The sequence below is a fragment of the Numida meleagris genome, chromosome 5, assembly GCF_002078875.1.
Source record: "Numida meleagris isolate 19003 breed g44 Domestic line chromosome 5, NumMel1.0, whole genome shotgun sequence".
Classification (NCBI taxonomy): Eukaryota; Metazoa; Chordata; class Aves; order Galliformes; family Numididae; genus Numida; species Numida meleagris.
The window spans coordinates 45,952,067-45,978,845 of record NC_034413.1 but is presented as its reverse complement, the minus strand read 5'-3'; the positions used below and the strand labels follow the sequence as shown (position 1 = coordinate 45,978,845).

General features: G+C 44.0%; 2 protein-coding genes across 6 annotated transcripts in view; both read right to left on the bottom strand.

The window, feature by feature from the left end:
- FZD5 (frizzled class receptor 5) overlaps positions 1-4,102 on the bottom strand; it is a 7,988-nt gene extending 3,886 nt beyond the window's left edge. The window contains exons 1-5 of the mRNA XM_021399931.1: positions 4,049-4,102; positions 3,331-3,495; positions 1,152-1,305; positions 1,053-1,063; positions 58-279 (exon numbers count right to left, since the gene is read on the bottom strand). Of these exons, the coding sequence (XP_021255606.1) occupies positions 58-279; positions 1,053-1,063; positions 1,152-1,305; positions 3,331-3,495; positions 4,049-4,102 (606 nt within the window). The remainder of the gene's footprint in view (positions 1-57; positions 280-1,052; positions 1,064-1,151; positions 1,306-3,330; positions 3,496-4,048) is intronic.
- The window catches only part of PLEKHM3 (pleckstrin homology domain containing M3), a 137,296-nt gene that overhangs the window by 17,137 nt on the left and 93,380 nt on the right, over positions 1-26,779 (bottom strand). For 4 of the 5 annotated variants that reach the window (XR_002439610.1, XR_002439612.1, XR_002439613.1 and 1 more), the window contains 3 exons: positions 17,945-20,293; positions 12,890-13,010; positions 1,152-1,305 (listed from right to left, as the gene is read on the bottom strand). Coding sequence is in view for 1 of the 5 variants with exons in the window: in XM_021399698.1 (XP_021255373.1) it covers positions 20,116-20,293 (178 nt within the window). In the remaining 4 variants the exon portion in view is untranslated. Of the gene's footprint in view, positions 1-1,151; positions 1,306-12,889; positions 13,011-13,819; positions 20,294-26,779 lie in introns of those variants that run through there. The other variant, XM_021399698.1, reaches the window with a different exon arrangement.

The following is a 26,779-nucleotide window of genomic DNA, read 5'->3' as shown; positions in this document are numbered from 1 at the left end:
CCCGCGGCGGGTTGCGCCCGGCGAGCACGCGGCGCTGCCGGCGGAACCGGCCCCGACCTTCCCGAAGTTCGCGGGCGCCGCGCTGCGCTCTTGCCCGTCCGAACCGAGTCCCTCGGAGCCGGTGCGGGCACGCCGACCCCCGCTGCCTGCCGGGCGTGCTCGGCACCCCTGCACGGCACGGCTGCCTTCCTCCCGCTCCCCCTCCGGGGGAGCCCAACTCCCCGGCGGCAGCCGACGGGCAAGAACCGGGCCGCAGCTCAGCTTGGCGCTGCCGAACAACTTTTGAAAAGAGGCAAGAAGCGCTCCAGTCCGCACAGCGCTCGGCTCCAGCGCTGCCTGCAGTCGGGCTGCATGGCGGCGAAGTACAGCCACTGGGCGCTGGCGCACGGCAGCGCAGCCCGGCAGCAGGAGCCCTAACTTTTAATTCTGCCCGACGGCGTTTCGGTGAAGTCGCAGCCCAGCAGAAGGCAAATCGCAGACGGTTTCATTATGGCCCTCAGCTGATTACCCCAATTACAACCGAGAGCAGAGGGCAGCCTTTCTATTATCATCATTGCTGTACAATTAGAAAATGCTGACGCGGCTGCACGAGAGCAGAAATTCTTCTTTTTCCCGGTATATTTCATTTCTATACGCATTCCCTCTGGCAGTGTCTGTTTGGTGTGACACACTGTGGGGACAGGTAGGCGGGGGGGTACAAGAAGGGCAGAGGGGGCAGCGCCTCGCTCCACCCATCCATCAGCCCGCAGCCCGGTGCGGGTTCTGCCACTGCTCCAGATGCACCTAATTCTTAGGGCCTGGCTGTAAATAATGCTGCATTTGCTACACTGGGGACGTATGAAACCCAATTAAGAGCCAGGTAGACGTCTGTGCTTCTGTTTCCTTTTTGTTGTTACGAATATGCAGCAGAGCAACCAGAGCAGGATTAAATGCGGTGTAAGAGTGAGCACAGTCGGTAAGCTGCTATCCACCCCTACTGCACGGCACGAGCACATCACTGTACACGTACACAGCGCTGTTAGCAACAGACCCCGTGCCTGCCTCAAACCCACCGCGCTGAATCCTGGAGACAAACAAGAAAGCGTTCTTCACACCTGAGACCTTTCTGCCATCGTTAATAAATTGTACGCATCATTAGGAAATTGCGTTACCTTCAATCCCCGTGCAGAGGTGCTCCTGAAGCTGTCCCACGCCGACAGCTGTGCCTGGGATCTGGGCTGCATCCCCAAGGAGAGGGGCAGGGGCACGGTCACTCACGTGTACCTTTCCCCATAGGTGCACTTCCAGCAAGGGGTGCAGTGGTTCCTGTAGGAGCAGAAAGTCAGAAAGACGGTTAAGTGTTTCTGCACTTGGTTCTCTCTCTGCGTTGTCAGCCTTCCCTTTTTACCTGGGCAAACTGCGTTTGTGAGGGATATGGTCACTTCTAAAGGACTTGAGGAAAGGACTAAGGGAGATCCCTTTGTAAAGACCAGCCACTGCCCCTGCCCTTGTGGGGGAACTCAGCAGACATCTGCAAAGAGCTCCCGGTGCTCGCAGGCAGCTGTGGGTACCCCAGCTGGGGTCGTGCTCACATGTGCAGTGACCCTGTGCCACTGGCTTAGCGAGTGGTGTTTCTGCACTCCCACGTGAGCCAAAAGGCTGCGGGCTGCCAGTGCTGCAAGCCTTGGAACCCATGCTGACCTCCCCTCACTGCCAGAGCCAGTGGGGGCATGAAATAAGACGCAAAGTCCCCGGAGGCTGGGGGCCAGCAGGTAGGAGGGCAGGAGAGGCAGTGGGCAGGCAGGCTGAGAGCTGCTGCCAGCATGGCAGGAGCCTGGCATCCAGTCCCACAAAGTGCAGCAGCAGCAGGCCAGCATTTTCTCATGAGCAAAGTGATTTACAAGCTGTGGGCTGGGGACGGAAATTTGGATTTAAATCACTTAACGCTTTCACCATGCATGCCTTACCGAAATTCCCTGGAAAACCCAAACTTTCATCACTGCTGTTTGTTTTTACAGATACCTGGACAATTACACATCTCAAAATAGTGTGGGAAACAAAACCATGCCAACTCGCAGTCATATTCAAAAAGCTGTGGAACTAGACACATTCTGAGTGAATTAACACAAAATCTGGTTCCTAACAGTGACACAGGTGGCACCGACAGCTGACCTGAGCGCTACACTTTGCAAAATGTAACCAAAACTTCAGATGTGGAAAGCTAAAGCAAAATCAGGAGGAGTGACTGTACTTAAAGCTCATCTTGCCATATTTGTCAGTTCTTTACCTTGACAATTCTATTGTGAACTATCTGTGCGTATCATGGCATGTACAATGTACATAACTGGCCTCTCTCAGTCCCCGCAGGGACTGGGGATGCAACTGTGCCAAGGGGCCGCCCCGCAGCCCGCATCAGGCAGAGCGGGGCTCAGGGCCATGGCTCCAGGGGCAGTAGGATGAGGAAAAGCCCCTGTCACCCTGCAGCCCCACACCTCTGCGGATCTCACCATGATTCACACAGCACCAAGGTAAGGCAGAGGCAGGGGATGTTACGTTTGGTTGTCCTGGTGGGCATACTGCAGCCTCAATCTTCTCAGATATGTGAGTTTTGAAACACGTTGCACGGTACTCCAGCCCCTCCCCCCCTCTTTTTTAACACTGGCCTTTGAAAAGAAAACAGTCCCCATAGCGAAGTTGACATGATAAATTAGTATGGCCCTGGCAAGGCCCTCACTCTTCATTGGGCAAATACTTATTTATGGACTTTCAAATTGTGGCTGATGTAACAACACGGTGAGTGACTTTCAAAAAACCTCCACCATTTATTGACCTGATAGAGCCTAATGGGTCCTTCAGAGCAATTAGGATTTATTGTGTTAGTGCCTATTGTGTATAGAGACCATTTTAAAAACATGTGTTATTTACCCAGAAGGCAGTAATGACTGTTTAAATACATAGTCAGACTGTTTCTGAAATGCTCACCGCTCTATATATTGCAAAGGAGTTACTCCAAACATTTTTCAGAGCTAAATACTTCTCTCTGCTGGGATTTCCAAGCAGGGCGATTGTACTGCACATCCATTTGTGTACTTACAGCTATAAATGAATCCAGCGCTCAGGAAAGCTGCCAAATGAACAACCCTGAAGCATGAAATCTGAGATTTTTTCTTGACCAAGGGGCCAGCGCTGGCCCCTCTGGCGGTCTGAGCAGCTCAGGCTGTTTCCCAGTGGAGAGCTGTGCGTTTCCTGCAAACTACCAGAGCTCTGCCCGGTCTGAGCTGATCGTCCAGCAACAGTGATCAGAACAGCCGTGAAGCCATGGTTTCCACTGTGGCACAGCTAATCCTCTACCTGCATGTGAAGTGGCACCAGCACCATATATCTGCAGCCAGAGCGCAGAACCGCCAGTGCCGGCTCCGGGCACTGCCGCAGGGCTGAGGAGCTGCTCCCTGGCCAGGTTCCTGGCAGCGAGGCTTCACTGCCCGCTTCCACTCTAGAGTCAGCTTCTGACTTCTTCTACAGGAGTAAAACAGAACAAAACCCCAGCAAATACGTGGGAGCCATTAAATGCCTTTGTTAAATAACAGCAATGTGCACTAATTATTGCTTGCTTTATCTTCAGATTAGTCCTGTTTTGATTTATGTCATCTTTAAACAGGCCTCTCTTTTTTTCTGCCCTCTCCTTTTCTGTGAGACGCCTTTGGGGTGAAACTGCTTGAAGCAGTTCAGCTTTGACATTCTGTGCCCTGCCTCAGGCCATAACCTTTGGAAACCCATTTCTGTTTGTTTGCTCTACATCCAAATTCAAATAAAATCTGTTACAGTTGCAGTACTTTATTTTGGGGACAAAGGTCCTAAGCAGCTCCCTGATCCGGCAGAGATGGACAGGATGTAGGAGGAACCTGAGGCTGAAAAGGTTGCCAACACCCTTCAGGGCTAGGATGCAAGTAATGGCCAAGGTGAGAATGCTCTGGAGGAAACGCTCAAGCAGTCTCCACTGAAGGTGGCTGAAACTTGCCATTTCTGTTTTGTGGAAAATTCCAGCATTAAAAAACAATGCAAAACATACCAGTTTGTGCCAAATAGGGCAAGCTGACCGCACTTCTGAAAAATCCTGCGGCATCAGGAAAAGCAAAGAAGTTTCCTGTCCCAGCGTGGAAAAGGTCTAGAAGTCCCCTCCTCTGTCCTACAGCAGACACAGAAATGCTGGCGCACTGAGAGCTTGCTGGGAAGCAGGCAGGCTTCAGCCAGAAGGCAGCGCAGCGTGGTCAGCTGCCTCCGGCCCCAGTGGCTTGTAGAGAAAGAACAGAAATGTTGCCAAGAAACTTTCTGTCTGTGCTGAACCAGCCCTTTTCAGAGAAGCTGCTATCTGTATGAACAAAGCAGATACCAGTAGTCTCTCCTGGCCTTCAATGTCTATCAATAGGTGGAAAATATTTCTGTTAATAAGGAATTCAGCCTGGCCTTTCCTGAGAATACAAAGTACCAAACAATCAGAAAACATCTCTGACTGCTCGTCATTAGCCTCTCCAGGCGCTATGATCACCATTTTCCAGGTGCACTGATTCTGGACCTTCCTGAGGCAACTGTAAGGGGTTTTTATTTTCAGAAACTGCTACATAGCTGTCCTCTGGAGACTGGGCACCTCCATGATGTGCCATACTCACCTACTGATCTACAGTACCCTAGAAGGGTACTAAGAAACCATGTCCTCTCTCTGACCTTGAGGCATTCTTGCTAAGACCAGACACTTTGGATTCCCACTATGTGCTTCTGACATCCTTGAAGTGCTTCTCAAAGGCTGGAGAAATATCTGGAGCTAAGGCTTAGTGAGTCATGTCACTCTCAGTGAATGAACCAAATTATGATGAGATACAGATTTAAATCCCTGCACAATCAACATTTACTGGACACAAGTAAAAAGATACAAGAAACTGAATGAAAAGGCAGTTAGCACTGGTTGGAACTATACACGTTTTGATTGCTTTATTTTGCAAATTATTCATCAGATGATGTAATACACAGGTCAAAACGCATTTGACCTACCTGCATATTAGTTAGATGCAAAGAATTAAGAAATGCAAGAAATCCACAGATCCTGATCTTAAAAAGCAACAGCTTTACCAGGGACTAGTGTTACAGAATTGGAGCACATCAAGGGATTTGCAGGGATAAAAAACATGGCATCTGTTCCCTAAATCCTATACCACACTCCAATGTGCATTACTGTCAAGCATATGGTGATGCTACCTTGCTTGGGCTATGTCCTGGTGATACAAAAAAGTGCTCCAAAATATTTTCAATCTTTCCACAAGTGCTGGCAAAGAGTTTCCAAAAATCTCTGATGACCAAGTTGTGTAGTGCTCTTACAGGCTTTTTTCTTTTTTACTGAACTGATGCAATCAAAATGATTTTCTACAAGCAGCAAGCTAACAAAAAGAGTAGCACAGCATCTACAAAGATGGGGCACCTTCCTTATGCCATTAGAAACAGTGGGGTAGTTTGATTCAGCTTTTTGCTCAGAGAAGTCTGCCTGTCTACAGCAGAATTCACTCTGTTGTATTTCTCTGAGGTTGGTGAAATTAACTGTTGCACTACGTGGAGCAGGCAGCTGCGGAAGTCTTTCCCATGCCTGCCAGAGGCTGGCACCGCCAGATCCCAGCAGTTCCATTGCCATAAGGCAGGCAGGACCCCGTTGGGTGCACTTGGAAAAGTTACTGTGCAAGCTCCCACTACACAGCTTCATTATTTGCCTTTAACTGTGCCAGCTGCTCAAGGTACTGGGCAGTACCAACAACTCTCAGGCTGAGCAACCAAGGAACAATAAATGGGAGAAAGTACAAATAATTCTCCTGCTTTTACAGACAGAAAAATTCAGTGTTTTACCACACTGAGCTGGGAAATCGATCCTTTGGTCCTGAGCTGGAAAAAGACCAGCTCCTGCTGCAGACAGCACTCTGTTTCCATTCCCCTAGAGCAAGTTAGGCTGATCACCTCCAGTGCTGCCCTGCAGGGATTTGAGGCTAGGTGTCTCTTCGGCCAGGGCAGATTGACTGTCTCGGAGACAAAACCCCTTCCGGAAGAGGTGCAGTCTAGGGGGAACAAGGTTGCCTCCTTACCTGAGCCTGCCCAGCTGTGTCCCTCCAGGACTAAACATCCCCCCTTGGGTGAGTAAGGGGCAGGACAAGGTGAGAAGAGTTTAATCCTTTCAGCTGAGACTCTAGCAGGGATGTCGTTAATTAGCAGAGTGAGGATGTGTTCTGGCTGGTGTGAGACAGACACGTTCTGTATTGTGAGATAGTGTCTTCAATCAGCCCTATCTGTGAGATATGTACACAGCGAGCTTCCCGATCATGTTTGCATTGCAGGAGACATGTCAGCTGAGTCCTTGATGCCTGCTGTGCTACCCTCAGCTCTGTGTGAAACCCATGACGGGATTCTGGATGGACTGAAAGTCTTAGTTGCGAATCCCATTTGCACTGTCCTGATAGAATCAAACTAATTCTGTATAGATGTACAGAGTAGCTGCGGCTTCCAGCTCGTGGAAAAAAAAGACCAGTATTGGAGCAGCAACTGCATTTCCCAGGCTTGCTTGGGTATCTTAGAAAGTGCAGTGTTGTAGCCGCAGCTAACAGGGGAAATGGGGAGTTATTTTCAGCATCTGTGTGAAGAGAGAATGTGGTCCAGAACTGTGTATGTGTGCATGAATATCAGCTTTATACATTGCAGTTTGGGAACATTCCTAGCAGACACTACTAAATTTGGTTGGTTAGTGTCTTGGTCAATTTATAAGGAGATGAATCCAAAAGAGAACAGTTAAGTTTTCTTGTATCCAAGGAAAACCAAGATACACACCCATTATATCTGAGAACAGCCTACACACTAACCACTGTGTCCTGCAGTTTTGTTCCATGGATTTTCTTTAGATCCTCTGAAAACATAAAAGGTATCATTGCTAAATTTGTGTCTCTGTGTACTTTTCATTTAAGCTAGGATGCCCCAAATTCCTTAATACTTAAGCATATTTACATGAGGTCAAACATGCCTTATGGAGCTATTAACTTGGCATATTCCTGAGACACAGCTAATTGTTAGGCTCATCAGCTCTTGACTAAACCTAGCATTCAGGATATGAGCTGAGAATGGTAACAGCAACAAGCTGCTGGAGCAACAATCTTACAGAAGTAGAGATTAAATGTATTGAGCTATGCACCAATGCAGCCACCCAAGACAAGCCCAAGTCAGGGTAGGCCAAAACGTGCTTGAAGAAATACTGTAAATACCAGTGCAGACCTTAGGGTGCCTGAGACCTGACGAAAAAATGAGTGGAAAGTGGTGGATGCAGGTGTCGTCCACACTATGCAGGTTTTCATGGAGAAGCAAGAGCAAGGTTTAGTACTTGGTCTGAGCAGATTCCACGTAGCTACTGAGCTTACAGAGATGCTTTGCCTAAATATATCATAAAAAATCTAAGGATGATCATTATATGACTATAGAGGGAAATAATGGACACAGACGAGAAGAACGGTGCTGATCTCTGAGGCTCTGCTGGAGGAAGAGGGCCAGGCTGTGGACAAATGCAGCCCAGCTGCAAGGTGCACCATGCCAGGCTGCAAAAAGGAACAGGGCTGCTTTAAAGGTCCTTGAAACAGGCAAAGTGTTGATTCCAAAACCATACCCTTACATCCTGCAAAACACCTCCTGCATTCGGCTGAGCTTTGGAGAATGCCGTCCAAGTTACTAGCCACAAAGAGCTGCTGGATGGGGCCTCTGCAGAGCGCGGTGGGCAGGGGAGGACCGCCAGTTCCCATCCCCGCGCTGCTCGCGGCCCGGCCGAATCCAGAGGAAAGGGGGAAGGGGAAGCGGTGGCAGCCAGCAATTCGCTAGAGAGCCACGGCGCTCTTGCAGTTTGCCCACTAATTACTATTAAGCCCTGTTCCTTTTTGTGTTCCAAGGGGCGTCTTCAATGTGGCACTGCTTCTTGGGCCTTTCATGCGGCTGGGCTAACCTCTGAATAGCAGGCTACCCCCCTTCTCCTCTTGCTACCTCTCTCTCCCTTTTTCTTTCCTCCTTTTGCTTTTCTGATAGTATTTTCTGTCCACGTTGTGTAAGGCCCTAAATGAATCTTGACTGCCCCTACGGCCGACTGGAGACACACAAAAGCGGCCCATTCCAGTGGCCACGGCGCCATTGTGTTCCCTAACAATGCACTAATTGGCGGTGACAATCGTGCGGCTGGGGAGGAAGAGGGGGCCGGGGGGGACATGGGTCTTTTCCAATCAGTGAGCTGGGTCAATAGAAAGAAGAGAAGCTGTGTTCGGAGCAAGACACGCTCTGCTCCCGGCTCTCCCGCACGCACGCCTCTACCAGTCCTCAGATCCCCCCAAATTCCTACAGAGAACAGCGAAGCTAATAATTGCAACGGGTGGCTACGCAGAGCAAGAGCTGTACAAACTAAGCGGCTCTCCTCAGTCTCCGAGGCTTTCTCACCATCCTGGAGGCCGAGGAGCTCATGTGCTGTGGACAACACTGAGATATTCATGGGAAAGAATCACACACAAAGCCGGGGGTGCTGCTCCTGCAGCACTCCGTGCTGGGCACACGTGCAAGAGTGTGTTCACTCCTGAACAAATGGAGCTTCAAAGCCCTCACTGTTGCACGAGGCTGGTGGGATGCAAGGTCAGGGCGCGCTACGGCTCCCTGCCAGGCCGCAGGGAGGACCTGAGGAGCGGGAGCCTGTGGTACTGCTGGGAAGAGGGGAGTGCACCTGGAGCACATCTTCAGCACCAGTGGAGCTGAGAACTGGAGGACTGAACGGGGCACCAGGTGATATGGGATTGAGGCTACTCATTGCCACTGCGGCACTGCCAGAACTTGGAGGAGGGACGAGTTCCTCCCAGTCTTAAACACAGATTCGGCTGGAGCGCGCTGGTGTACAGAGCCAGCTTTACAGTTCAGAGGCTGATATATCTGACATGAGAGACAGATTTCAGCCCCAGTCTTTAGCTGTAAAGGTACAGTCTGAGTCAGGAAATGGCATGGACAATGCTGTTGACACAGGATATGGCCACAGAGAGGAAGGCTCATATAGTTGCCTAGGCAGAAAATTAGCTCAGCCAGTTGAGAGACAAGGGGTCAGATGTTGAAGGGCGCAATACCTGCCAACTCATGTTTTGCAAACAGTCTGTACCAGCCCTCCCAGAAAAACAAAGGAGCACTATGGTTCCCAGCAGAGAAAGCAAGGCAAGCTGGGCCAGCAGCATCACTAAGGTTTATGAAGGCTTCCGAAAACTCTGTTCTCAACAGAAGTGTTTTTATTCTTATAGCTGGCTGGTTTTGGAGAAACATTATCCAGAGCAGGATCAGGAAGCAGAGTCTCCCAACCCTCAGCAGACAGCTATGAGGGGAACACTTCTGCTAAATGATTTGGTGGAAAAGAATGATCTTCATTTGGAAGGTAAAAGGAAAATGCATTGCCATGAAGTAGCATCTAACCGGAGGAGCACATCTAGTGGAACAGCAGTACTTCTCTGCAGCAGTACTTTCCTGCAGCAAGGCTAATAGGTCCCATGTATGAGCATGGCTTGGAGAATAAATGGTGCCACAACCCCAGAAGGGTAGCGATGAGTAGGGGCTACAAAGTGAAGCCGCAGACCCATGAACAGGCAGGCATTGCGTCTGGATCCAAACTCCTCAGTGCTATGACTGGCACTGGCATTTCAGTTCTCCACTGCATGAAAACACTGAGGTCAGCTACAAAGTCTGGTCCTGCAGCAAAAATGTTAAGAGGATGCCTACTGTGAGAAGTGGAGCTGTGACACCCTAGAGCTGAAAGTGTGCTGAGTCCAGGTTGTGCGATGCAGAAATCCTGGGACTCTGGACTCCTGTCCTTTTTAGCTTCACAGCCACACTTAAGCACAGTATTTTTCATAATGTTATCTTTCAGCTTTTATGGGTCCTTGTTAGCATTTCTATGAAACACAAAAGGGTATCTCAGTTCGGATACAAGCCTGCTCCCAGCAGAAACCTTCATCTCCACTGTCTGCAGGGCAGATTCATTAGGTTCCTAAAATTGGGAGTGGTAGTATTCTCCTGAAACAAAGCCATTGGTTACCTGCCCTGAACATAGCAAACGTGCCACTTCTGCTCGCTCTCCCCTTGCAGGCCTCCATGCAGCTCCTGTCGACAACGGAAACATTCTCACAGATTACCACTGGAGCTGGAAGAGGGCCTTATATAGATACTTCTTTGCCTTCCATTTGCCCTAAGCCCTTCAGAGAAGTACTTTATTGTTTTATGACAGTGCAGTAACACTTCACATAAATTTCGAAGCACACCTAACAATGTCAATACTGTGTAAATATCTGCAGTAGAGACCCATACTTTTATTGTAATTTCGCTCTTCTTTACCTGCTACCACCCAGGGTTAACTCTGTGCTGAATGCACATGCAGCCACTTCATTTTACAAGTAATCTGCCAATTTTATAAACTGCTGCAGCTCATGTCTCTAAACACTGAAAGCTCAGCTCTAGTTCTTTCAAAACTGCAGCTGTCGTTGAAGTCAGCAGAACTTGTATCTGCTTAAAGGATTGATCATGCCATCTGTTAAATCAGAGATGGACGTTCTTCAAAAGTGCAAGGTCCAAGTCAGAACAGGACATTTTGCAATAAGTACACAACAAACAACATCCACCCAAGCAATTGGGTTGCAAGCAATCACACGCCAATATCTGATGACTGAATGGTGCTGGGTTCTCAGTTCTTCTACCCTAACCTTGTTCCCACAGGGCTGTCCTTGGTTCACAGAAATCAGTAGGATTACTTACAGTGCAAAGCACAATTCAGTGAAGAGATATTCATTACATTTCAAGCCTTCATCACTATACTTTAGGTATGTCATAGATGAGATTAATTTATAACCTTTCATGCTATGAAAACAATTTAGACTGAACTGTGCCATGCACACTGATTACATCTATTACTTTCCTATGCACTCAGTAACTTGCACTTTCTTACATTTAAACAATGTTTAGCATTATTAACAATTCTTTCCTATTTGCCTGTAAGCACATCATATTGTATCTATATAATAAATATCTGGGAATTTTCAAGTCAGTCTAAAGTTCAGTCCTTAACACAAACTCTCATCTGACTTCTCTTGCTTTTTAGATGAGCCACATAACTTCATTTTTAATATCCGAGGCTAGTGTCTCGGGCTCAATGTAGAAAACAAAGAGTCACAATAAACATTACCAGATTTTTAGCATGTTTGCAGCCCCAATGACAAAGTTTATATTTGTCTATGCTTAAAATGGTTGGAATTTACTCCTACTTGCCTTGGAGACTTTGTCTGGTTTTACTTGTGACACCTGATTATCTGAGATGCTTTTCACCACCTTCTCATAGTGGTAATACTCAGACCTCTAGATGGAACCACTACTTCAGAGAGTATTTAGTCAAACAAGAACTATTTTAAAAAGACAGTCCAAAGCTATGTACAAACACTCCCAGAATATTTTCATTTGTCCTCAACATGTCTTTCACTGAAAAATTACATTGGCCCTCAGACCCGGAAGGGCCTTCTCTGTCCCTGAGGAAAGGAAGGAGCTAGATCCTCTGGAGGTTAATCTGTTGCTGTCATTGAGATTGCATCATACACACTACAGAAACTTGAAAATCTGAATGAAAAAAAAAAGTGTTTCTTAGAGCCCAGAGCACAGTTCTGGATAAGGAGCTTGTACTATTTTATTTAATTCAGATACTCTCCTCAAGACTTCTTAAATTTCTTTAATTTCCTCAAAGAAGGGCTATATTCTAGTTCTGCCATCTTTCAGAAAACTAGCTCCCTACAAAGAATCAAATACTGTTAATTTTTGTCTAAGAGCTAGAAATGTAACTTTTTAAAAAAGAACTGTCTTGACCTTTAAGAGAAGAACTTGATTTGGCATGGTCAGATGATATGAACTATAAAGTCACGCGTGGGACTTCGCCATATGAGATGATCAATATTCCTGGCTCAACCCCTTGCAAAGCATTTAGGTGCAGGGAGAACATAAAAGAACAAAATCCAAAAGGCTGTTAGATCTAAGGGGTTCTGAGATTTGTCCATGATATAATATCCCCAACTATCTAAGTTGATGTGATCAGCCTACGACACTGTCTCACCAGCATAAGGGGTGTCAAGCAGGACGAAAACATGATGGTTGGACACTCTGTGAATGCCAGTTTGTCCCCACTGCTCAGCATCAGAAGCAAACGCTTATTTTGCTTCTATTTTCCACAGGACCTGTAGGGCATGCTCCAATTCACAGTCTGACTGGTATATTTTGTGGCCTGCTGAGTTGATAAATTAACACAAAAGACTAATAGAAGGTTAACAGAAGTACTCATAACCTATGGCTTTTGTGGCATGCGTGTGCAGGGGTTAAGAATAGGGCTGCCAACGTAAGGTTTTGTTGGCAGACCTGCACTTCACTGGAGGGCATAGCTCTCATGTAATGACAATGTACAACAGGGAGAAAAATCCCAGCACTTCAGCTCCTGACGAAAACCAAAAGCAACAGCGCTTGAAACCGCAGCCCCAAGTTGTCTGTGACAGCTACTGGGGTATGTCCTTTCAATAACTCATTTCAGTGATGGGTTCATACACTGAAACAGAGCAAAACAGGGCGCTGAAGAAGAGGCAAAGAGGAGAAAAGCCATGGAGGGGACCAACAACACCCTTCTCCCCAGCCCCCCTCCAAGAAAAAAATCCTGAAAAAACAACCGAATTGCTCCTTCCATGGCTCCTTAGACCTCATAATCACTGCTCTGTGTTAATGCTTCCTTTCTAGCATTTCTTACAGAGTGAAGTGGGGAGGGGAGGTGGCAGTGAAAGCTGAAAAAGGTGTAATAACAGGATTTGCTCACCTTGGAAAGCAAATAAGGAGGAAGAGAAGGTCTTGCGCATGGTTTTCCTGTGTGTGGTCCTGGTCAAACATTAACCTGTTGCCTGCAGTCAATTCATCACAGAGATGTAGTCCAAAGGTGCCTGCAGGAGGAAGGATAGACATTCCTGGTAGACTTCTGGTCCTTCCGAGGAGCAGCAGGAGGGCAGTGAGGGAGGGGATGTGTCCTTCTCTTTGAAAGACAGGAGAGCATGGGACTGGGTTTGAATTTCTCTGGGGACCCTCATGCAGGGTACTTAGGTCTGAGAGCTATACCACAGTTCAACACCGAATCCACAGCCCTGGGGAGCTGCTGAAGCTTCTTACCTGGTGCACTGGGAGAAGCAGCCCCCAAGAACAGGAATTACACCTGCTCCTCCATCCTTCAGATGGAGAGCTGTCTAAGCAAGAAAGCGCTTACACCATGGGCAAAATCCTGTCCTCCCAGCCTTTCAGTGGGCCCTGCAGTGAGCTCAGAAGTACTTCCCTTACTTAGGGTCCAAGGCTTTTTAACCTGGAGCTTGCAGAAAAAGGTCCACATGGCAGCCACGCAGGGGGGAGCTGCCTCCCCATGGCTCCAATGAACTGCTTACCCAAAAGTGACCATCAACAACTCCCAGTAAGCTTTCCTGGAAGCCGTTGGAGCTCAGCACCTTTAAAAATCTGGGCATTTATGGCTTTCAAACACACCTGAGAGACTGAAGTGTAAATTCAAATGCACAAAGCTTGATGCAGTCACTGACGGCATTTCCAGAGACCTTCTGCCTCACACCCAATAAAAATATCATCATTTGCTCAGATTTTGAAGACTTTTACCAAGATCTAAGTATTTATAAGGAAACTAGCACTCTTACAAAACTTGTCCTGCACGTGATGCAGTACTCAGCAGAAGGCAGATTAAAAAGGAGAGGAGTAATTTTTTTGTAGTGTTTATTGAGAGATGCCTTTATACAGAAGGGACTGGTGCTCTGACGCTGTCGCAAGTGAACCCAAATAAACCTCACTCAAGTGTCAACAAGCAATTCAACTCATTGAATTTAAATTATGTTATTACACATCAATAATAAATTAAGACTATTGCCTAGTAGTTGCAGATAATTTAAACAAAATCCTTGTCAAAAGTAAAAAAAAAAAGAAAACAACAAAACAACAACAAAAAAACACAAAATAAACACAAGAACAATGAGACACATAATACCATTGCCACTAAACTAACAGATGGGGCAGCAGACACATATAATGGTTTTCAAAAAACTTATGGTACTGCAGGTGAGCTGGAGCAGCAGTGGGAAGTAAGCCCAGGCCAAAGGGGCCAGCACCAAACCCTGTGCACTCTCTGCCTATCATGCCTGGCTTCCCCCAGCCTCAAACTGCTTCAGCTTAACTGGTACTTATCTGGAAACTGCCTTTACCTCTTTAAACACACATTTTGCTCATTAATTCTTACTTTTGTTTAGCTCATGTACAGAAGGGCCTGGTGTAAGCCTACTTAGCATCAGAGGTATCAGTGCCACTCAAAATCAGCCTGAAAATACTTTAGTTGAAGCAAGATCGACTTCGTGGACAAGTGCATAAGCAAAACTGAAATAAATCCTTTCTCTACCAGAACAGTGCTATGCATTCAATGATTTACATTGGTTCAACACACAAATTAGAAAAAAATAAGTAACTGAGCCACTTATAGTTGTGTATGTGGACAAGATCTAATGGATGCTGGTCCTGGGCAGTTAATGGCCTTCCAGGCCTGTATTTCTCTAATACTGCCCACGAGCAGCATTCTGAGCTGACTTAATGGCCACCTTAGGGGACCAGGAAGAAACCTGCATATTAAGATATGACCCAAGCCAGTGTGTGTACACCAGGGTTTTCAAGTAAAGAAGGACTTTGCACACTATCTATCATCCAGGCTGTCTGCTCACTACACTATTAAGTGCAGGAAAAGCAGTGCCACTGCCAAACGAGGTTCCTGCTACTGGGGGGTCAAAAGTGGCCTTAAAAGATCCCAGTTAGTACAGACATGTGCCCAAGATGAACACACACAAGGATGTGTGTTAGCTGTAGACTTTAGCAAATAATGCTCAAATGTAAGCAGGTTAACTCTCTCCCTAAGATAACACTGACAAAACCCTCAACAGGTTAGCCTTCAGGAAACAAGGCTACATTAAAACTAAAATTTGAGGAAATGCCTTCACTGCCACAGACATGAACCCAGCTTTACCATGTGGGACCCTCTCATCACATGGCACAGGCCAGTCAGTTGTTCCAGGAGGAGCAAAGCTGCACATTACCTGATCCTGCTTTAATGCCCAGTGCTTGCCATTATTATATATCCACAGTTCTCACATTAGAAAATCTCATCTGAGGATGAAAAGAAGCCCAGCTAGTCTCCAAAATGTAAGTAATAAAAAACAATGTCCTCCTCCATGCCATCTTTTCTCACATTTCCCTCTCAAAGCACAGATAGTGAACAAATTTTATGGTAACCACTCCTAGTGAGATGGAAACTGCCATGAGCAAGGGTTTAGAGCTCTAACACCAAACGTGCTGCATCACGGCAGAGCATTCCTGACAAAATTCTTAACTGTTGAAAATTTAAGGCACCAAATTAAGCAAAAGTGAGGGGTTTCCATGCAGCTTGGCATCTTCAGAGCTGGTTTATACAGCCTGCAGAGCTTACTTCATGAGGACAGAACAAGCAAACTGATTTATTCAGCTGCCCCTGCAAAAGAGCATGTGCAGCCACAGGAGAGTTTCAGTTTAAGCCTACAAGTTAATCAAACAGCAGATTCAATAAGGAAATCCAAAACAGGAAGATAGAAACTAATATACATTACTGTAAGGCACTCCTACTGGGAAGGGAAAATTGGAAGGCAAATTATGAAGGAGAAAATGATCAAACTTGACTAGCTCAAAAGCAACGTAATCAGCTATGAAGCTGAAGCCTAGCTGTAGGCTCAGCACTGTGAGCCAAGGAAGGGACAGAGACAGAAAGAAAGAGGGGACTGGCTTGCAGCTGAACAGCAGAAACGAGAGATAAGATTATGATGATTATTCAATTACATTTCTTTTAGCGAGATCAACAGTCGGCTGCAATCTAGATCATGATCTTGGAAAGCCCAGGAAACTCAGTGGCTTCTGTTGCTACAGGGAAAAAGCAAAGTACAACTGTGCAACTTCCCCATCATCAGACATCCTGTTGTTTTTTTTTTTAAAGCCCTTCAGAACACCATCATAAATCTGTTATAATGCACACAAGATCCTAGTATTATTTATTAAGAGAAGCCTCAATATGAGCAGCTCTAGAGGTACTCTGACGACTCACTCCTTACAGGGCATACTGTGCAGAATGCAAGTTCCTCACCAAAAAGCATCTGCTCTCATATCAACCCTGCCACCAGGACACTGTGTCACACCACAAAACCATCATTTTTCACCAGCTAAGAGAGACAAAGAAAAGATTTCTGCATAGGGGACCTAAAGTTCTTGATCTGTAGATTGATAATAACAAAAAAGCTGCAGTTTGCACCCCCTAGGTCAGTCTTTATCTACACTAAAATAGAAAGTTGGGTTAAAGAGGAAAAGAAAGTGAACTGAGTTTATCCACAGTATCCTGCATTAAATAATCTCAGACTAACTAAACTGAGATGATAATTTTCTAAGTAGTTGTAAAGTCAGGCTACAGTCCCTTGCAGTGAAGTGCTCTATTTCTACAGTGATTTATAAGTTCTGTACAACCAAGTAAAAGCAGTAACTGGATCTACAGATCAACTCCTCCTCCTTAAGTAAAGGAAGCACTTTCTTTGTGAAGGAGACAAACAGCACATTTTATTTTTGATTCACAATGAAATGCTACTGTTCAAATTTATTTCTTGCATGGGTAGGATGGGATTAGAAGCATGTATACACAAATTCCATCTCTGCGTATGTGTGTGGGGGACAGGTGTGCACCACTTGGAAAGACCCTAGGTACTTTTCCAGCTGGTGCCCACCTAGAAGTCTGCAGAGCAGAGCACGTGCAGGCTGCAGAATGGGAAAACAGTACACTGGGGACCAGTGTGCACCACTACATTACATTATTGCAGCAGAGACAGCCATGCGATACAGTGTTATCCAAAATCCAAACAACCTACAGAAGCATGGATTGTGTTCCCAGCAAGCAGGAAAACCAACCTTTTGAGGTCTTTCAAGTATTAGCAACATGAGTGGTAGTTTCTGTTTATTCTTTCACCCTGCAGTCCTAAAAGTTGAACAAGGCTTATTCTTACATCACCAACAATTCCTGAAGGCAGGACTGGGCCTTTATGCTCTTGAAAGGCAGAAACAGAAGAATGCATCCTACTCATCCATATGGAATAACTTCTTTTGGATAGGAGCTAGGCATCCCTGAGAGGAAAGCATCCATTTTACAGTCTGCTCCTATAGCTACAGGAAGAAGCCATATTACTTTTTCAAGGTGGAAAAACGCATCCGTTTTAGAAGCTGTCTCATTTACAACTACACTGGATTAAAAAAAAAAAAAGAATCCGATGTATATTGTACATTACCCATTCACAAAAAGCTTTGGGTGCTGCCAGCATATCAAAAAATATGCTTTTGCTCTGCTCTTTGCCTTTAGCAATGCAGTGGTTCCAGACTCACCACTAATTCCAATGAGTTTTCTGACGACAAGTGCTTTTTTTCCCCTCTAAATCTCAGATAACAAAGTAACACTGTTCTGCAGTAGCTGCACACATTGAGAGCAACTCCAAAGATGTCCATTGTTATTCCAGAATTTAACTAGAATATCTAGCCACCCACATCACTGACACTTTAGATATCACGTCATCTATAAAAGTAATCAATACTTTGCAACACCTAAAACACGATTCCTTGATGCTGTAGGGTATTCCACAGTGCACACAAGAATGCTTTTCTAAATCAGAACATAAACTAGTGCTATAAAGTATCTTAAATTCCAAAGCATTATGGCATGGAAAACGTAACTTTTTTTTTTCTTTAATGACCCATCATTACATCTAGAGCTAATTCAAAATAGTACCTGCCAGATTCCGTCAGTCTGAGCTACTGGCTTTGCCACAGGACTGGTTGTAGTGACACACACTGAAAAACGTGGGAGTGTACTGTTTATTCAGCCAGTACCACTGTAGTTCCTGTTTACATGACTAATTCCACAAGACTTGCTCAATGTTTGCATATACGAACACGCAGGGAGTTCTTCATGTGGGAATGGGCTTGGAAGGAACATTATATCCTTAAGGATGACAGCTGAAAGTAACTCATTTCACATGAAGAACAGTGAGCTGCGTGAAACACAGATGTCCCTGTGTAAGGGAAGTATTAATTTTAGTGACAAAAGTGCATCATTCACCAAGTTTATTAAATATAGGAATCCCTATACTACTCTGCCAAGAGCATGGAAAAACCCTCACTTCCTTCCAAAGAGTCCCACTGGGAGAAAGACTTCTGGAAAAGAAAGGCACTGGTTGTCTAGTGTATACAGATATAAACATGCTTCTATATATATAGCAGTTGTGCTGAAATATGAGAAAGCTCAGATTCAGCTACTTTCTTCACTGGAGGTTGGAAGAGGCAACCACTTACACTCCAGTACAAGGCAGTTTGTTTGTAGCTTTCTACTCTCTAACGTAAGCATGATGTACCCTGTTCTTTTATTTAAAATACTTAGCAATTAGTGAGCTGCTTCAATGATCAAGACTGCTTTCTGCCTTGAATACAACAGCCTGTATATTATATAGGAAGCAAAGATCAGTATTCTTCATTTTAACAAACCTATGTGAGAGAAGAAAAATGCACATGCATGTGACTAGCTTTTTTCTTCTGAAACCATATTTGCTTTCTGTATATATATATATGTGAATGCATTAATATGTATGTAATACACATATTACCGCAGGGTCTGGAGAAAAAGTTAAGAATATGAGTTGGAGTGACGAAGATCTCTAAGTCTTCACTGAAGGTGAAATCACACGAACTGAACACTATCAGCAATGATATACATCTCTGCAATCAAATCCATCACATACTTCTCTTTCATAATATATGTAATTTATCATGTTTAGTACTTCCCTGTGTTCCACGTGTATGAGGCAGAACCATACCTCAAGGAAGTTTGCTCTCTACTAGAGAAGTATAAAATCCCCTAGAGCTCCCAGAGAATTCAAGACACACACTGCAGATGAACACAGCAAACTAACGTTTCACAATTTTGGAGGTATCTTCTAGGTAACTTGGGCAAGAACACTTTTCCAACTATTGGTCTAGTAGGTTCAAGTCAGAGGAACATGCAAAGTAAATTTCACCTGACAAAAACAAAACCAACGTGGACAGTTAAAACTTTTTCAAACATGAGACTAGCAAGAGGCTGGAATGTCAAGTTACCAGAGATAAGGATGTGACCCCACACAGATCAGAAATAAGCAGTGTAAAGCAGAACAGACTTTGGTGACACAGCTTGACAGATATATTCAGCATGAACAAAAACCAGCAGAAAGTACCCTGCTAATCTGCTTATGTAATATTCCACTGGGGTGGTTATAAATACATAAACACAGCTAAAGAAATAATTCTGCATCTTACGCTAGCAAACATCCTGAATAAGGTTTGATGGGAGATAGTTTTCTTTCCTCCGGAAGGAGTGACATGTAAATACACTGATCTTTTAAAAATAGCTCTCTGGAAACACAAGGAAACGGAACCGTGTGTCCATATCAAAAGGAACAAGTGGGCTTAAAATCATTCCTGCCCTATGGAGTTCTGGGACACACTTTACCAGAAGCTCTGCCAAGACTAATAATAAATAATACACATAAATAAGTAGATGATCGGTCAATTCTAAATGAACATCATCAAAAATAATGCATTAACGGCAGCAAGTACTTTCTGCCTTGAGGAAGTCTTCTCCAGAGGTGGAAAATAAAAAGATAGGTGCTTAATTAGCTAGACATAAAGCATTTCAAGTAAACCATGTTTTGTATCAGAGCTAGTGGCTGAACTTCAATGCAAAATGCAGTTTAGCCACTGATAATCCAAAGCCAACAAGTCTTTATGGTGACTTTGCCAGCTACTATTCATAGCTGAAGATGATCAATATTATTTTGCAAAAGATTTCTGCCCGGCTAAGCTGAGAGGTTGCTTGAGCTGGCAGCTGGGGAAGAGGTTCTCTTCAGGCTGGCCACTGCATTAAGGAATTCATGTGTTCTGATATGACAACTCAAACATGTTGCAAGACTCTTCAAAGTTTTCATCCATATTCAGTCGCCTCCAGAAGGATTTCTGCTTCTTCTGCAATTCTTTCCGCACACACCTGGGGCATGGTACAGCCTTCACTTTGCATTCAGAGTGGAAGACAGCACCACAGCTTTCACACCTGCAAACACAAATTAGTGTCAAAACTGAATGACAAAATAAGACCAGAGCATGCAATGGACTTCACGTGGACTGTGCACAGTAGACATTCCTTCAAACAGTTCTGGTAGCTCAAAGAGTGCTACGTTTCAAAAGAGTGTAGTATCAAAAGGCAGTGTCTTGCTCACATCTCTGCTGGTGTAAAGCTACTCAGGACTACTTGCATCCATATGTACTTGGTGAGAATCTGTCCCGGTGCTTCTCCTTCACCTTACAAGAATTAATATTATCTCTTCTTATTAATTAGCATTCGGGTTATCACAGAATAGATATTTTTGATTTACAAAAGAAAAGTTTGCTACTTTGGTTTAATGAAGAATAACATTATCCATTTCCAATAAAATACATTTCAGCATTTGGAACAGTCAAGATATGAGAGTTTTGTCAACGAAGTTCCAGGGGTCAGCTGTTCTGGAAGGAGTGAAACAATCAAGTCCACTTCAACAGCAGGAAAAGATGTCATTCCATACAGTAAAAATGAAACAGAGAATGGCAGGAAGTATTTTCTGCTGTGTCCCACAGAAGACCAGGCTAGATGGTAATGGATGTAATGTCATAGCAGATCAAGGCTCCAATTCTACATAGCTATGGAGCAATGAAATATCTGGCAATCGTGGAGTGAACTAGAGCTGAACAGATGAGCATTCTCAGCTTTTCAATGCAAGTAACTGTAAAATGACAAGTAAGTCACCGTATTACTGAAGCTCCATAACCAAATGAAAATAAATAAACAAACAGATGACAGTGTCAGAAGTACAAAGTCTTAGATTACAGTTGTGTAATCAAAGAAAGCAACAAAACATCAAACTTTAGAACAGTTCTTAAATATAAATGAGGAGTACTGGTCAGTCTGGTGATTTTTGTGGAGAGTCTTGCAATGCCTCATTCTCCTTATCCACAGCTACTGTAGTCAAACGACTATACAAGAAACTTGGCATCCACTGTTATATTCTTACTGGTTTTTTTTGTTTGTTGAGGGAGTTTTCTTTCTTTTTATTAGAAATAAGGTTAAAGTTATCAAGATTGTAAAAAAAAATGAAAATATGAAGCAACAAGCCTCAAATGCTGAGAAGCCATAAGGCAAATAAAAGCCACTTTTAAAACAAATTGCACTATTTGGTATGCAGTCAGGAAAGACTTATGGAGAACTCCGTAAGCTAACAAACTTGATTTGTTAACTACAATAGCTGCATCTGCATTTCACCTATAACTTGTTGAAAGTGGTTCTTAAGCTGACTTTAGGTTTTATATCTGGGTCCAAGGACGGTCTAAATTTTAGTAACAGATGAGCTTTGAGAAGGCTATACAGAGGTCTGGAGAGGCAGATTTCTAACTAGCATAAATTGACAGAATTCAACTAGCAAGGTTAAAGAACTTACGTATAATGCTAACTGCTATGCTCAGGTGCACTAGAACTTGACATACTCGTATTAATGTGTTCAGCTAGTGACTCTGAAACTGTTTTTGAAGCAAGAAACTGTCTCACACAGAGATATTTCTTTCTGAGCACACAAATGATGAAGTATGTTATGGCTCTGATCCAGTGAAGCACGTAAACATGTGCTTGCGACTAGCATCACAGAGATTTCCTTGTGATTACTGATTCGAGTAAAATTAAGCATGCGCTTATGTGCTTTGCTGGACTGGGATCTCTACCAACAGACACACTAATGGATGAAGGAAAGACAGAGAGGACAGACGTGTCTTTAAAACTTTACATCATTCTGACCTGACACTAATGGTGATTTTATCAAGTAATGCTCCCTTGTTAGTCAGCAATTTGCTGCACTCTGGAAGTTGCTAGAGGATAATGATTGATGAGCAGTGTAATTTTGTGCTTTTTCACTGCCACTCCCTATGCTCATTCAGTATTTCTCCACAGCACTTGATGAGGTGACAAAACTTATCAAAATTTGCTGCTAGAATGGTTGCCAGAAGGATTAAAGAGGAGTCAGCACACCTGCTCCTCCCAAGGAAAGGCCATCAACAGAGAAAACAATGATTTACGATGTTTAAATTAATATGAATTCATGTTTCAGAAGTAAACACAGTGGAAAAAAGTAACAAACTTCTTTCATCCTGCTCAAAACCAAAAGGGAGAAAAAAAAGTCTGCAGTTATTTATTAGTGGTGGAACAACAGCCGAAGCTCTGACTGGGTGGGACCCCACACTATGAGGCACCTCAGCAGAGGCAGTGCAAACAACCAGCCCTGCATCTCACAGTCCGCAGCACTGCTTCACTGTAGAAGAGCCTGGAAAAGCCTGAAGAACAGAGCTCTGAGGTGAAGTACAAAGCTACCTCTTGCTCTCCAGAGGGACAGGGAGGGAGGATGTCTAAGCGAGCTTTTCCTGTATAGTTCTATCTCCTCACTGCTGAAGAAACTCAGTCACATGAGGCTAAAGTTGAACCTGCTCTGTATTTGCATGAATGGTAGATTACTCCTTGCCCAAGCCATCTGTGCCTTTGCTTTTCATTGTACCAAATAGAGTCAGTTTCAAATGATCCTGGTAATTTCAAATGGTTGACCATCCCCAATCTCACTGGGAGAAAATTTTCAGTGATAAAAAAAACCCACCACATTATATTCCATTTTAGAATATCGCAAGCAGATTTCTTCTTTAATCCTGAAGTCGAATTTTGTCTCCATTGTAGCATCAAAAATGGAAGGGCCATTAGTGCTAAGAACAGTCTGCTGTTCCTGCTTCATCAGGTGTTCTGAAGACTTTTCCTTGTCATGAAGAACTTGAACAGACAGACACTGCTCTTCAAATAATATATTTGCGTATCTAACAGCACAAACTTCTTTCTCCATGTGTTATCATAACAGAGGCGACAAATCCTAGAAAAGCAGCAACAGAGGTCTCTCTCTCACTCAAATGATTTGATGGAACATGCAGGACTTGCAGGTTCAGATGGTTACACACTGGCAGAGTATCTCTCAAGAGTGCAGGAATCTGCACTCCATAAGGCTTATCAGGCACTAAAGTGCATATTAGTGCTGAGCTGCACTTAGGTGTTGATCCCATATTCAGTTCTGCATCACTATGTTTGGAGTTGCAGAGCTTGCACTTAAAGGCATTGGTAAGCTCTGTCCCTGCGATTAGACTGACATTTTTCCCTTTGTGCACAGCTCCAAGTAAGCTCCTTTCTGATGACACTGGTGCTTTTACACATGCAAAAACTCAAATACCGAGTGCAACAACTTAATTGCTCCATCAATTGCCTTTCTGCTGAAACGCCACCAGGAAGCTATGGGTACAATGATGAGGAAAGCAAAGAAAAGAATCCAGGAGCTGGATTAGCAGCAGCTGTACTTTGTGAAGGGAACAGCAGCACCTGTGTTAGGAAAAAAAGGGTGTTCCACATGCACTTCTAAATTGATACTCCCTTTTGAAAACTGATCTCACAAAGCTATTTCTAAGCCTTTCTTCATATTCTTTTGTAGAGTTTTTGACAGAAAAAACAGCATAGGTGGAGTACACAAACAAAAAAAAAAAAAGACAAGAACTACCTTTGCTACTTTTTAAGAAGGTAGAGAACAAAATTATAAAAAGCAGCTTTTTTCAGGCTGGCAAACTGGATATCTGGACAAAAGTAAGCACATAGATGCCTTTACCTGGCTAAACACTTCCCTGATGAAGGACGAAGAAAAATGTCAGTCTTCCTGCCTGTAACTGCTAGCCAGCTGTTACTGAGACCACTACCAAGGACTGTTCTCTGACTCTCTAAAACCAGTCTACAACTAGCTCTTCACATGCGAGTTTCACAGTTTTTTCTTCACTGTTGTTTTCAAGCCTCAGTGTGCCCAAATGCTTTTGTTTTCCGGGAAAAAAAAATACATTTCATGGTCTACAAAAGGCTTACATAATAGTTACTACACATAGTCATTTTTTCCTTAAACCTCATTGTTTTCATAGGTCGTTTATGGTTCAGGTACTACTTCTGTATCTCCACTTCTTTGGCTAGAGGCCAAGAAATGTCTGCATCTTTTGTGAAATTTCTATATACCTCAGTTAATAATACGATGGGTCCGCAGCCATTCAGGCTTTTCTCATTTCCTTATGTAGTAAATGACACTGCACATTAATAGCATCTTGCTATTTCTCAAACATTATCTGAAGAATTGGTGAACATTGACTGTTATTCACATAATGACTTTCAGCCTCCTTAGACAGCATCTGAAACAGCTTCCTCTCTATTTTGGTGTTTTCTCTCTTTTCTCTTTTTCTTGACCAACTCAATTTCTCTTAAGATTATAAAGGGTGTTTCATGTTTTAAGGATATTTTACTTGTTTGAAAACTGGAGTAAAAGTGCAGAGAATTATTCATTTCTCTAAATAATTTCTATTGCATTGAAAAGTGTGTTAAGAGAAAGGCCAAAGCTTTCCATAGCCAGACAAGCTAGACAGGCATTATAATGCTCTTCTTATTATTACTTGTTACAAAGAAAAGCCTTTCTACATTAAAAGCACAAAACCACTCCTTGTGTGCTGAAGAAATGCTCACATTATTATCTAAGTCTGGATATTCAAAACATATGCATGTCAATTTTTGGTAAACTGTAAATTCTGGTAAATTGTTTTCATGCTTCCCTCACATTTCACAGTCTTATGGGTCAAGTAATTCTAGATTCTGTTCTACCAATTGATCATACTTCTACTTCTCCCTACACTGCGCCATTATCCAGGTCCTCATGGGTATGGTCAGGTGCCCGAAGAGGGGGTGCAACACAAAGAGGACTGCCTCAAAGAGCTTCCAACTTAAACAGACAAAATAAACTAGGGATGATCAACTCATGACCCACAATGTAATGTGAAAGACAGTTTTGTCTTCTAGGAACCTTACAGGTTGGCAAGATAACCATTGTGACTGCTGGGATGAAACTGCTGGGACCAGCAAGGTTTATTAGGATGGCTTTAGTACCACAGCACATGGGCTGCACCAGTCTGGCTTCCAAATTCCAAGCCGGGTATCAAAGCAGACCACGGCTATACTGTTCAGCCCTGGAATGAACAAACAGTGGATGACAGATAGACCACTATTCCTGTTTCACAAATAGGAAACAATAGGGAAGGTGAACGGCCTTGCTTAAGGTAAGCCAGAAGCAATTGTCTCCCTTGTCTCACTGCAGCACCATATTCACCTGCCATCCTTTCCCTTCTAGTTTTATACACTAACTTAATTTTCTTTTTCCACAGTACAGCCACTTCCTCTGTGCCAAGCCTTACACACATTTACTCAAATGAGTAATTTACTCACTTTGAGTATTTACTCAAAAGGAATTTCAGTAAGGATTTGATGTAGGAGCCCTTAATTGCCTAAAACTCTTCGGATTATTATTTTTCTTCCCTCTTGCAGAGTATAAACAAGAAAAAAATCAGAGTTGTTCATTATACTTTCCTTAGATTATGTTATACTTTCACTATGAACCGTAAATATTAAGCTATTTTTAACTTGGTTACTAAGAAAAACAACTGACAGAGCAAACCACAGTAGCTTAAAGAAAACTTGCCTAGGATTCCAGCATGAACAGCATCCCACACAATCCACACGTGCATGTCTGCAAGGTATTTCTGAATTGCTCAGCTGAGAGTATTGCAAGTGTGCCCTTCAGAACTCTTAAGAGACTTTAGAAGAACACAAGGAAAAAGAAAATGGACTAGACTGTGTTCACTTGCAACACAAAAAAAGCCTCAAAGGCAATCAATGCCTGACACACACGTGCAACAATATTATTACTGTTGCCTAGGAACCATGGCAACAAGCCTGCCAAAGGCCGGACGCTGATGTAGTAAATGAATGGAAGAAAGTTGGCAGTGATATGGCATTGATTTGTCCCTATAAGGATCTTGTTAGGATAATGCCTTTTATGACACACTTATAGCCTATCCAGTCCCTGAAATCTGAAATAATTACATCCGAAATTCAGTGCTCAGGGAACTAGTACAAATAGAAACGGTGATCCAAAGCATAATTGTATTTTTCATTTCTATATAGCTCCTTGTCAGGGAGTTACTCTTAGTAGTGCCACACTGAGATGGCTGAATAACATGCTACCCAGTGTCTCTGCATGAAAACTGCAAGTCCAGCATCAACGCTCCCTTATAACCAGCATGAGTCAGAGTGAGCCCCTTGCTGAAGTGTCCCAAGCAGGCAGGAGTGTGAATGAATGAAGAACTCTTCCCCAGTTTGGCTGCCCATGGTGTCCTAGGTGCTCCCCATCCACACCTATGTCTCCGCCCTTGTTCTGTCAGGCCAGCAACCTCTGCCAACATCAACTACATTCAACTGAGGAGGACAGAGATATGAAAGCCCCATAAACGAGGGGAAAAACAGGCAGCTCACAAGAGGGGACAGAAGACCACTAGTGTCTCACTGGCAGCAGGGAAAGCCTCAGTGTCAACTCCTCTCTTACCAGATCCAGAACAATCAAAGAGAGGAAAGAAA